The sequence below is a fragment of the Triticum urartu genome, unplaced genomic scaffold, assembly GCF_003073215.2.
Source record: "Triticum urartu cultivar G1812 unplaced genomic scaffold, Tu2.1 TuUngrouped_contig_5161, whole genome shotgun sequence".
Taxonomy (NCBI): Eukaryota; Viridiplantae; Streptophyta; class Magnoliopsida; order Poales; family Poaceae; genus Triticum; species Triticum urartu.
In genome coordinates, this window is record NW_024115813.1 from 1,153 (window position 1) to 14,120 (window position 12,968).

Genomic DNA, 12,968 nt, shown 5'->3' on the forward strand with positions numbered 1-12,968 from the left:
TAGTGGAATACAAATGCTATTGTCAGGTGTGTTAGCTTTGTGCCAGGAGAGAGCGTGAGACTGTGAAGAGGGCCGTTACATGCATTGTCTCTCCCATACAAAACACATAGTTTAATCTCATTGTCATTTTTTGAATGATCGATATCTTATAATATTTGTTTTTGAAACTTTAATATATTTGAAATTGTATTGAGAAGAGCTTCAGAACTCTTAGGCATATTTAGATGTTTTTTTTTTCATATTTCAACTATTTTTGAAATATATTTCATAAAACATTAGATGGACCCAAGTGAAATGTTTCAACACATTGTTTAGTGACACTCGGCTTATAGTCAAAGGCTTTATGATGCCGAGCAGCCCTGTTCAACACTCAGCTTATAGTTAAGTCGAGTAGTGGACGAAAAGCACTTGACCTGCATCTAGTTGCCGATGTGACATAAGCGAGAGAAGTGCATATATCAACCTTCAACTCTTTGGTCGGTCTAATATACACCCCTCATCTATTATACCGTCTAAGTTGCACCCTCCAACTATAAAAACCAGACGAATTACCCCCCTGTCTCGCCTTGACCCTGGTTTTGGTCCAGTCAGCACATGTTGACCAGGTCAACTCGTGCAGTCAGCATGCCATGTCAACAATGAAATGAATATATAATGCATAAATCGATAATTTGAAAAATATCTAATCTGTTGGTCAAAATTTGGCAGCATTTTGGTGCCATTTGGTACCATTTGAGCATCATATGAACAAATAAAAAGGCTTGAACATAAGTGGTCACATATACATATATATAGGTCTGAAACACACATACATAGGTCTCACATACATATAGATAGGTCTGATACACACAAAGGTCTCACAAATAGGTCTGACACATATGTCTCACATAGATAGGTCTGATCGACACACAAACCTCACAAGCACACAAATAACTCTCAATTTTCAAATCCCAGCAAGCTTCGAAACCGAGCATATTTGGCCTTGCAAGTCCCCTTGCCTTTGTTACTGCCATTGCTACTGCTCCTCTCTTTGGTAACTTTGCTGCTAGTTGTCGCGCGAGAAGTACCAGTGCAAACATTGACATTCACATTCGAGCTTCCATGTACATTGAAGGTATTTCCAGAGAAATTATTTGACCTACTGTTGTTATTAGTTGGCGCCCTTCTCTTTGCTTGTCTTGGTGGTGCCATCTCCATGGTGGCCCTTCTTTTGTGTGAAGTGCTTTGTTGTGAACTCTGTAATAGAACAATTAGATGTACTACATTATATCAGCAGTGGTACAAAAAAGAAAGTACGGCGGAAAAATATGGTGAACGAGCTTACCAGAACAGGTGCTTCACTTGGTGGACGAGCACTTCCCCTAGGAGCACTAGGCGTAGCAGAAAGTGGAGCAGTACCACTAGGAGCAGAAGCAGATGGAGCACTAGCACTAGGCACTCCATTTCTTTGTTTGCAAGTTGTTTTGTTGTGTCCACTTTGCTTGCACAAGCTACACTTGATCACTGTGCCAACCTTGCTAACTTTGCTAGTCTTTGGTTTTTCTTCCTCTTCTCTTGTTCTACACTTCTTTTTCCTACCAGGCATATTGATGTGCCCAGGTGCTTTTGGTTTTGGTCTCTGAGACACAGGCCATGCAGCTCTTCCCTCAAGAGGTTGCAGACAATAAGCATAAGTTTTTTTTGAAATTATCCACTCTGTAGCAATCAGCAATGTAATCGTCCAATTTGTTTGTAGTGCAGTGTATGCAGCTGATGGCATGAGAGCAAGGAAGGCCTGACAACTGTCAATACCTACAACTACATTTCCTGTCATGCAATCTGACAGTGTTCCTATGTACTCTTGTCTTCACTTGATATGCATCATTGCCATTAAAAATTGCATGACAATAAGCAGAAGAGAGAAGTACATATTTCAACCCCGAACTCTTGCCCTAGTCTAATTTACAACCCCGAACTTCAATACCGTCTAAATTACAACCCCCAACTCTCAATACCGGTCAGGATTCAATCCTTCACTACCTCTTGACCGGTTTTGACCAAGTTGACCGGTTTTGACCCGTTGACTAGGTGAACAGTAAATTAAAAAAAATCTATTTCTTATTTTTTTCACATGGTGAATAGTATTTTTTTAAGTTACAATTTTTTAGCTTGTTTGGACATTTGAGTAGCTCTCAGAAAAAAGACAAATGTGGAGTCAGTGAAACAGTTAACTGTCGTCCACTGTTCGGGCTGATTTTGTTTTTTTGGCTGAGAGCTACTTAGATGTCCGAACACGATGAAAATTGGCATGGACCTCACACATTGATACATCTTCCATGCAAAAAATATTATTTTTTTTAATATCTTTTGTTTTTTGAATTTACTGTTCAGACGGTGAAAAAATCAAAATTATTTTTTGAATTTTTTTACTTTTTAAAATTTACTATTCACCTTGTGAAAAAAATAAATTATTTGTGATTTTTATATTTTTTATTTTTTAAAATTTACTGTTGACTAGTCAACGGGTCAAAACCCGGTCAACTAGGTCAAAACTGGTCAACAGGGAGAGAAGGGTTGAATTCTGACCGGTTTTAAGAGTTGGGGGTTGTAATTTAGATGGTTTTCGAGTTCAGGGTTGTAAATTAGACTAGGGCAAGAGTTCGGGGTTGAAATATGCACTTCTCTCATAAGCAGAATAATCTATGCTTTTCTGTAGCTTCTTCAGTACTTTTGGACAGATGATGCCAGTCCAACTTTCCATTTCACTTCTCATTTCTTGTATCCTGATCATAATTTGTTGCCTAATTGTTTCGAACATTGTTATCACAGGATATAATCTAGCCTCAACTATCCATTTGTTAAAAGTTTCAGAAATGTTGTTGTCCACAGAATCACAACAACTTCCTAACCTGAACCAAGCCCTGCTCCAGTGTTGTGGGTCTGTGTTCATAACATCCCTTGCTCCATCAGGTGTGCATTGTGCTAACTTGGCCCTTGAAAGATTGAACAACATTGTGCAAGGTGCTTTTGCACAAGCCCAGAATAGCTTTTGCCAGTCCTTTTCCCTATATTTTTTCCTCCAGTTAGCATATATGTGCCTAGCACAATTCCTATGCTCTGCCATTGGAGCCCAGTGGTGAACAGCATTCAATATTCCTTTTTGCTGATCAGAAATTATAACCCAGCCATCACCATCTCCAACTTTTAGATCATTAAACAACAAGCTACAAAACCAGTCCCAAGATTCATTGGTCTCCTTATCCACAAGTGCCCATGCTATTGGATACATCTGATGATTTGCATCTCTACCAACGGCACTTAATATCTCTCCTGCTCTCCCTTTCAAAAAGCATCCATCTAAGGATATAACTTTCCTACACCCAGCTAAGAAGCCCTTCTTACAAGCATCAAAGCACACATAAAAGTGGTGGAATGTTGGTTCTTCAAAATCTGGGTGAAGCTTGACCACACAAGTAGTCCCAGGGTTGCTTCTAAGTAACTCAAGTTGGTAATCAAACACTTGGCTGTACTCTCCCTCTTTAGCCGCAAGCATTTTTCCAATGACAAGTGCTTTTGCTCTCTTGATTTTGGATATTGACACATTTGCAAACATTTTTTCCTGCACGGTTGACTTTAATTGCTGGATTGACCAGTCTGGACTTGACATTATCAAACTCTCAAACTTTTCTGCAATCCGTCTACTTGTAACTAGTGCACCATCTTTCCTTTTTGGACAAGTGTGTTCCTCCGTAAATGAAGTAATCTGCCAACTTTCAAACTTTGATGTTTTCCTCAACAAACACACCCAAGGACAATGAGGCCATGTGCACTTTGCCCTTACTCTGACTCCCTCATCTTTTAAGAACTTGATTTCTTTTCTTTCCTTCAGTGCATAACGAATGATTGCATCTTTGAACTCCTTCTTCCCACTAAATGTCATACCCAAGGTGAACTTGATCACTTATGCTTTCTTATTAAACCTAGCATATTCAGACTCACGCTTGATAAGTTCACCATCACTATCCTCGTCATAAGATTCATCCTCTTCGGCACTTGAGTCATCTTCATAATTGCCTTCAGGTTTAACTACATTCAATGCTTCAAACTCATACTCAAGTGCAAGTTTTTCAGCTGCCATCTTCTTGCTCCTTTTGAATTTCTTGTAATGTTGCTTAATAGCATCTGCCTCATCGTCATCCGATGAACAATCTGGTGGCACAAAGTCACTATCATCGGAGCTGCTTTCTACATCAATTGGCTTTTCCTTTGCGGACTTCTTCTCATCAGCAGTAGCTACATAATCGTCTTCAGCCCAATCATCTTCCTCACTAACTTCTTCATCTTGCACGGCCGGATCCTCCACATACACATCAGCCACACCTACATCTGTTGTACATGCTGATAGTGTTTCAACAGACTTGTCCTCAGACAACATCAACAATCCATCAAATAAATCCTTCCCAGGGAAGAGCCAGTGCAATTGCTGTCCATCCACTGTGACATAATGCTCACTCAAACATTGTTGAATTCTCTGTAAGCTCAAGGTTGCTCGATCTAAAGAGGACATTGCTTCTTTGCCCCCCACATACTGTATTGTCTTCCCGTCATTGATAAATTCCCCATTGAAATGAAAACGGACAGCAATACAATCTGCTGGATCCATAACCTATGATTACAAAAAAATAAATGAGATAAAATCACTTTGTTGCAGAGGACCCAAATCATCCCTAAGTGAGCCTTATGAACTATTTTGTGAAAGACGAAGAAGATGGCAGAAGTGGGCGGGGGAATATTGCTCACCTAATTCTTCGCGTCCTCAACCTCGTGTCCGAGCACTGGAAGAACTTGGCAAGCTATGGCGGCGACGATACTTCACCGTCGAGATCAGCCTAGGGGCTGCGGGCTCTGCTTGGAGTTGGGGTAGGAGCTCTGCCCGTGGAGGGGATAACTGGAGGAGGCGGAGAGATCGGGGCGCCGGTGGGGAGAGATCAGGGCGGCGGCGTTGGTTTCCTCAGCACCAGGCGGCGGTGGGGAAATCTGAGAGAGAGATCGAACGAGAGAAAGGGGGTGCTCGGGCTGTGTAGGTTAAGTCAGATGTGGCATGCTGACTGGACGAGTTAACCTGGTTAACATGTGCTGACTGGACCAAAACCAGGGTCAAGGCGAGACAGGGGGGTAATTCGTCTGGTTTTGATAGTTGGAGGGTGCAACTTAGACGGTATAATAGATGAGGGGTGTATATTAGACCGACCAAAGAGTTGAAGGTTGATATATGCACTTCTCTCGACATAAGCCGAGTCATGGAAGCCAAGTGTTACACTCAGCGTATAGTTAGCCAGGTAAATTTTTGGACCTTAGCCAAGTATATTGTGTACTCTGCTTCAACTGTTATTCATGTAGTGAATTTTGTATGTTTTACAAAATCACGTTACTATTTTGTGAGCCGTACAATTTGCAATGGCATTAGGTACATCAAAAGCTGAAGACTTCCAAAATTATTTCATCGTCCCTCTATCTCAGTAAGAGTAAAACTATTGACGGAAGTTTGAATATCTTGTCTTATTTGATCCACTTCAGTACTTCGTCGCGAAAAGTAGGCGGGGCGATTGGGGGATGTAAGTGTGTTGCTTCCATTCTCTAGGACGAACACAACAGATGACATGAGTGGCCTGTCGTCTGGGTTATCCTGCACACACAAGAGTGCTACATGGACGCAAAGCAGAACTTCGTCTGGTGAAGTATCTATGATAGACGAGTCTGGCAGTTCCTCGGTCTTCTCTTCATTCCACTTATTCCATGACTAAAACAAGCAAGAACATCATATCAATATTCATGTTATCTCTAAAAAATGCTTCACAAATTTGACCCATTTTTAGAAATGGAACTTGATAGATGTCTTGTATGTACTCACATGAAGAGCGAGGCTGGAAAATCCCATGGTTTCACAATTGGAATTTCTCCTTATACCAGTTATAACCTCCAATAGTAATACGCCGAAGCTGTAGACATCAGATTTGGTAGAGAAGACACCTTCCATTGCATACTCAGGAGCCATGTAGCCACTGCTCGATCATACCCAAAGAATGGAATTATCTAACGTGATATGAACTTAGTAATATGCATTTTTTAATGAATACTCGCTATGTTCCAACTACGCGTTGAGTATTTTCATTTTGCTGGTTATCACCAAAGATCCTCGCCATACCAAAATCTGCTATCTTGGGTTTCATATATGCATCCAACAAAATATTTCCAGCTTTTAGATCCCTATGAATTATGGTGAACCTTGAGTCTTCGTGAAGATATAGAAGCCCGGCCCCCTTGCAACTCCTTTGATTATATTAAACCGTGTTGTCCAATCCAATAACAATTTTCTTGAGTCATCTAAAAAGAAACAAATGTAAGCAGCAAAAGGTTGAGTTGTGTTAGGAAAATATGTTTGTCATTGGAATATGTACTAAATAGGGTAGCATCTAAGCTCTTGTTAGGCAGATACTCATATATCAAGAGCTTTTCATCTCCTTCACCACAACACCCAAGAAGTCGAACCAAATTTCTATGTTGCAATTTTGCAATTAGAATTACTTCGTTCTTTAATTCTTTTGTTCCTTGTTGAGAATCTCTACTTAGCCTTTTGACTGCGACTTCTTGACCACCCAATAGTCCCTGGAGAAATATAGACTCGAGATTTATGTATGAACAAAACAATTCTCCCAATTTTGAAGGAATAACATGAACTAGATATAGAACAAGCTAACCTTGTAGACTTTGCCAAATCCTCCTTGTCCAATCTTAGATTCTTCGGAGAAATTGTGGGTTGCAAGGACAATTTTTTCTAATCTTACGAATGGAAAATCTTGATCATGAGGAGGGGTTTCTTCCCCAAGTTCATCAGAGGCACTCATACCACCCAATCTTATGTTCTTGTGCATACTCCATTTTTTGTTCTTGCCTGCTCGCACAATGTTATATCATTACCCTTCCAATAAGTAAACCGTAGGCATAAGAAATAAACTGTTATAGCTAATCCCTCAAATTTTTATATCGTTGTTATGCCCTTTTTGATATCAGATAACGAAGAGTAAAACACCATTAAGGCAAGTTGTTACCATGTCAAAATCACACACCGGAGAATACGGGTATGACTTAACAAAGAAAACGGGTCCGTATGTTTGAAAAACACACTTAGAGAGAGAGAGAGAGAGAGAGAGAGAGAGAGAGAGAGAGAGAGAGAGAGAGGGAGTTGCTACTTACTAGTTGCTCCATTATCTGAGATATTGGTATCAGGGCGGTAAACTGCCCATAAATAGAGAGAGAGAGAGAGAGAGAGAGAGAGACAGAGACGGTAATCTGAGATATTAGTTGCTACTTACTAGTTGCTCCATTATCTGAGATATTGGTATCAGGGCGGTAAACTGCCCATAAATTAAGACACGTCTAAAAGACGTATCTGCTCTAGTTTACATATACATGCGGAATGGGGGATATTTAAAGCTAGGAGTACATTGTGATAGTGGACGATGAATTCCAAGTTTATGTAGTTAAACATGCATTCTCATAAGGCTGTAAAATAAAACATTATGGCAAGGAGATTTAACTAAACATACCTTTGCATTTTAACCATGCAAGAGATATGCATATGAGTATGAGAAGACCACCGCTTAGAACTGGCAGCACAATCCTGAATGCATTGCTCTTTCTCTTTTTACCTGCGCCGTACGTACATAGACCATAAGAAAAGTGCCAGATACAACTATAAGCACGTTAGCAAAGACAAAATCAACAGTAGAAATGACAAAACTAGTACTACTAGTTTGTACCTGCTGCATTTGTATCTGCAAGTCGGAGATAGAGTGTCTCTGCTCCGAGCTCTGCGCCTATCTTTCCGGTGTCAATCAAATCTCCAGCCCACACCAAACACATAGTCGTGTCTCCTCCGGGCCTGCCGCTACTGATGTTGCGATACACATACCCCACGCAGGAGCAGTTGCGGTTGCACTCTGCGACACACTCCTCAGATGTACTTCTACCCCCTCCGACGAGCACAAATTTAGCTGGTGACTTCATCGCCAAGATGCCCAAGTAGCTACCGCTCCACGCGTGCAATAACTCCTTCCGCCGGCACCCTGCCATGAACCTGCCACTAGTCCACTCCTTCGTGTTTGCTGGCTCGAAGCCGTCTAGGCACTTGCAGGTTGGGACTGGCACCGCTGTCTCGTCACAGTAGCCATACGGGCCACAGTAACCCTAGAAATTGCATTCAGTAGGCGGCCACTTCGAAACGACAGTCCACACCGACGACCTGCTACTCCAGATCTCAATCCGAAGCTCACCAGAATAGGTTAGCACTGACCTTGTGGGCGGGGCACCATAGAGGCTATATGTGACGTAGATCTCACCGCCGTTGTCGATGACGGATACATACATGATAAGGCCAATAATGTTCATGGTCACCGCTAATTCTTGCTGGCCTACGCTCTTCACTTGGTACCCCGTCCATGGCGCAGTACGGAACACCAAGTTTCACCATCCCACAAGAATGTTTGGAAGGGTGTGTTTGGGTCGCCACCGTAGGAGAAGCGCCCGAGCGAGGGGTCTCCGGGTCCCTTCCACGATACCAGACGATCGCCAATACCGCCCGTGCTGTATTTTATCCGGATCTTCATCCCTGGGAGGAGCGTGTCTGTGTGGTGGTCGAAGCTCTGCCACACCGTGGAGCCATTTGACAACCGGATGACGAGGTTGCCAGTGTTTAGAAGCACTGCCGTCAGGGTTGTTAGAATTAACCTGAGGCGCTTCATAGATCTACCGAGAATCAAGCAATCACACAAGCACGACACTGAGATTTGTTAACGAGGTTCACCGATATGGCTACATCCCGGGGCCTGACTACGGGCGCTCCTCCCCGTGACACCTTCACAATACCGCACCCCGGCCGCCCGGACGCCGACACACGCCGGCGGCTCCCCCGCGTGCCCGTGCTATTATGTTGGCATAGGTTACATCGTGTGTCTACGCCCGCTATATAAGAGAGGCCTAGGATACAAGTATCCTACTAGGACACAACTCCATATCCTATCTAAACACAATACAACTACAAGTCCAACTGTAACCTACCTTGTACACTATATTCGACACAACTCCAACAAACTCCACCTTGGCGAATATTCTCCACCATCTTGGATTCGTCTATGCGTCAAATTTTCATGTACATTGGACTTGAGATACGACATGAGCACCGCTGCTATTCCCAGACTCCATATGACTCCACCTGCAACTGTAGTCCCTTCTCGTCTTATTCACAGTCAACACTCGAGCAAAATTAAGTTTCTCGTTACTCTACTTTGTGCTCCCAACTTCCGGAGTATCTGTCCAACACCATCACACATCGATCATTGTCTGGGTGAAAGTGAACAACTCACGTATTGGACGCCACAAATAAGAGTTACCTGAACTCAGCATCACCGCTCTTTCTTGCCCATCTGTCTGAAACTTGAAAGAATTTCACCGTCGCCCTGTGTCACCCCGAGTCAAGTTCGCAGTTGTCTCACCCTTCTTCCGGATAGTCTCTGACATGTCCCATCTCTATAGCACTTCGCCTCCTTCTGCCCTGCCATCCGCACTTTGCCATGTGCACTGAACACCACAGAATAACCTGCCATGTACTCTCTCAGCTTTTGACAATTTTAGACTTTCCACCACTTACTCAGATTCTCCACGGTCAACTCTTGTCCATCAACTAGCACCGATAGACCCAGTCACCAACTTGAATCTGGTACTCGTCAACACTGCTTCAGCACCCTTGCACACTTTGTCTAACCACATGTCTGACCACCAGTGCCTTGGCATGTCGCTGTGTCCCGTGCTTACCGCACGCCTCGCCGCTATCACCGCGTCGAGCCTCTGCTGTCCTGGTCGAGTCTCCCGGGTAGCTAGCCCCCACTGTCTCAACTCCCACTGCGGAGAATCATCGATCATCGCCGCCCGATGCCGAGTATCACGTCTCCATCAGACCACTGGTACCCAGTCCGATCCACGTGTCTCTCGCTATCCCGCTGAAATAAGCTTCGACTCTCCGTTAACTTATGCCGTAGCCCCTCCATCAGCTCAGAGTGAAGTCATCCATCAGACTCCTACTCCACCTTCGACATGACTCCATGGTGGTTGTACGTGCCACCCTCCCAGGCCCTGTCAACTCCAAGCTCTCATGTGCACCGTCTTGAATCAACCCTGCGACATAGTCTGTCGAAGCCGCACAAGCCCTCGGGCCTGCACCACATGTTTCCACGCCCCAGAAGTCGGCCACCATCAGCATCACGCTCTTATGTCATCGTCGCTGAAATCACCGCCGTCTTCTGCTTTGACCGACATCCCCGTCGATCTGTCAGATAGTCCACTCCGACCCAGCCGAAAATATCTAACTGCAACCATGCTCCACCCTGCGTCGTGTCCGCCAGCACATATCCGTGCATTGCTTGACGCCCTATGTATGCATGATCCCGCATGATGCGCTCCAGACTCATGCTTCGAGCCTTATATGCACGTCGCTAACCTCGCCACGCACCACAAACCCTCACGCTATCATCCCAATACACATCATGTGTACAAAGAAATAAAGCCAAAATCCACCACGTAAGCCTTCCTGTACGCACTTAACCGTGAAGATCAAAAGATCAAAAATCTCCAACTCTACCATATGCTCCTGTAGGCTGAAGGTCCATTAGGCTTCCTATCTCTTCCTCCCGATGACTAGCCTTAGCCTGTTACGTAGCTTTCCTTTTTTTCATCCAACAAATCTCTTGCTTTGCCGTTTCCACGTGTCTCTGGACTGCCTCGATTCCTTCGGAACCAACAACACAACGCAGCAACACCATGCCACGTCTTGGTCGGCTTGCACAGCTCCTTGCCCACGATGCCACAACCTGCACAACCGGCCCCAGCGCCTATCACGCTTGCCTGCAGCGCCGCCAGCCCACCAGCCGGCCTTGCTCGTCCTGCTAGCTGGGCCGAAGCAGCCTCATCCGTGCGTTGCATGCCCTGGTGTCTGCCTTGCCTTCGAATCGATCTGGATCGATTGAGACGCCGCCACCCCTGCACGCTTGCACAATTCCGAGACACGCCTTGCTCCGCCCGCTGCCCGGGTTGCATACGCACCTGCATCGCTGCCCTAACATGTCACGCCATGTGTGTGCGATCCGCTGAATCGATCCGCTGCAGCCACCTGATCCGATCCGACCAGCTGCCTCGCCCTGCGCTGCTTGCACGCGTCCCCATCGGATTCAACCGATCTCGCCGAAAGCCTTCGCACAGAACACGCCGCCGGCTGCATGCAAAACACATCTCGCCTAGAGCCACATGTTTCTGATTGCTTCTAATCCGTTGCAGAATTTCCTCGCCGAGCATCGACCGACCGACGTTCAGTAACGATCCTCTCAACGAATTCTGCTCCACCTCTAAATCAACAACCGCAACCTCCGAACAACCTGGCTCATGATACCACTTGTTAGAATTAACCCGAGGCGCTTCATAGATCTACCGAGGATCAAGCAATCACACAAGCATGACACTGAGATTTGTTAACGAGGTTCACCGATATGGCTACATCCCCGGGGCCTGACTACGAGCGCTCCTTCCCGTGACACCTTCACAATACCGCACCCCGGCCGCCCGGACGCCGACACACGCCGGCGGCTCCCCCGCGTGCCCGTGCTATTATGTTGGCATAGGTTACATCGTGTGTCTACGCCCGCTATATAAGAGAGGCCTAGGATACAAGTATCCTACTAGGACACAACTCCATATCCTATCTAAACACAATACAACTACAAGTCCAACTGTAACCTACCTTGTACACTATATTCGACACAACTCCAACAAGGATAGACGGACCCGCCGGCGTAGTGGTCATGTTGGCCGTCGTCCAAAGGACACGACCACTTTTATTACCTTCGGAAATAATGAGGTTGGAGGCGTTGGTGAGGAAAAGCATCGGTGCGGAGGAATTGTTGTTGGTGATTGGGGTTTCACGGTTAGCAACCCACACAACTGTGAGCTTGGGGATGTTGTACTACCATATGCCAAGGTACAGCTAGCTTGTCTGGAGGAGTTGGAGGGGTTGAAGAAGCCCAAGGCGAACATGCCACCGTCAGAGATGATGGTTGTGCCAGGGGAAAGCGCCTTGCCGGGGACAAGGCGGTCATCGGAAGCACTCAACGGCAGGAAGATAATAATCAGGGCCGTGGTGTAGCAGAGGAGAGCTGGCGAATCCATTGATCGGTCACGCCAAAATCGTAATCACTAAGCTGTAAGTCTATAACTATCATGTAACTAGATATAGATCCTGCTAAATGTAGATATCACTGGCGTAGAACCTTGCTGGTCTTACAAAGGACAAAATGCTCGCAGGAACGCAGCATCCACGAATGTCCGACCGCGGAGGCACATGATTGACTAATGCAAAGTTGCCCAGTTTTAGAAGAGTTGGTTTTCCAAGTCGGCATGTGTTGGGATTTATAATTCAGCTGCCCACGTCGGAGTTAGGCTGCCAACATCACTGGCACTGCTAACTACTACTCCCTCCGTTTCTAAATATTTGTTTTTCTAGACATTTCAAATTACTACTACATACGGATGTATGTAGACATATTTTAGAGTGTAGATTTACTCATTTTGCTTCGTATGTAGTCACTTGTTGAAATGCCTAGAAAGACAAGTATTTAGGAACGAAGGGAGTATATAGCTAGATTTGTTTATCATTGTTCTTTAAGTCACCATGATGTCGAGCACATTGTGGGAAGGCAAAATCTGTCTTAGCAAGACACACAGATCTAACTCAAGACTATATAGTGACCAAAACATTCAATTATACTGACCCGGCCTGGACCATATGGCAATGCGGTTGAATCCCAGTATTTCAATTGTTGGGCAAACTGGGTTTACAAGAAACGGCTTTCGGGGGGGGGGGGGGGGGGGGGGGGGGGGTGGGAAGA

General features: G+C 45.0%; 1 protein-coding gene and 1 pseudogene across 1 annotated transcript; both read right to left on the bottom strand.

Annotated features, from left to right (window-relative positions):
• Window positions 1-774: 774 nt before the first annotated feature.
• On the bottom strand, window positions 775-1,778 carry LOC125528854. Its single transcript, XM_048693281.1, has 2 exons — window positions 1,325-1,778; window positions 775-1,236 (listed from the first exon to the last, which is right to left on the bottom strand). Exons 1-2 carry the CDS (start codon window positions 1,757-1,759, stop codon window positions 937-939), a joined length of 735 nt encoding a protein of 244 aa, XP_048549238.1. The 5' UTR covers window positions 1,760-1,778; the 3' UTR covers window positions 775-936.
• Window positions 1,779-5,479: 3,701 nt separating this feature from the next.
• On the bottom strand, window positions 5,480-12,249 carry LOC125528855 (annotated as a pseudogene).
• Window positions 12,250-12,968: the final 719 nt, after the last annotated feature.

What these genes read in the sequence shown, in the direction of transcription:
- LOC125528854 (XM_048693281.1), bottom strand. Translation starts at nt 1,759, where the DNA reads ATGCCATCAGCTGCATACACTGCACTACAAACAAATTGGACGATTACA. An exon ending in CAAGTGAAGCACCTGTTCTG is followed by an intron (nt 1,237 to 1,324) that starts GTAAGCTCGTTC and finishes GTTCTATTACAG; the next exon opens with AGTTCACAACAAAGCACTTC.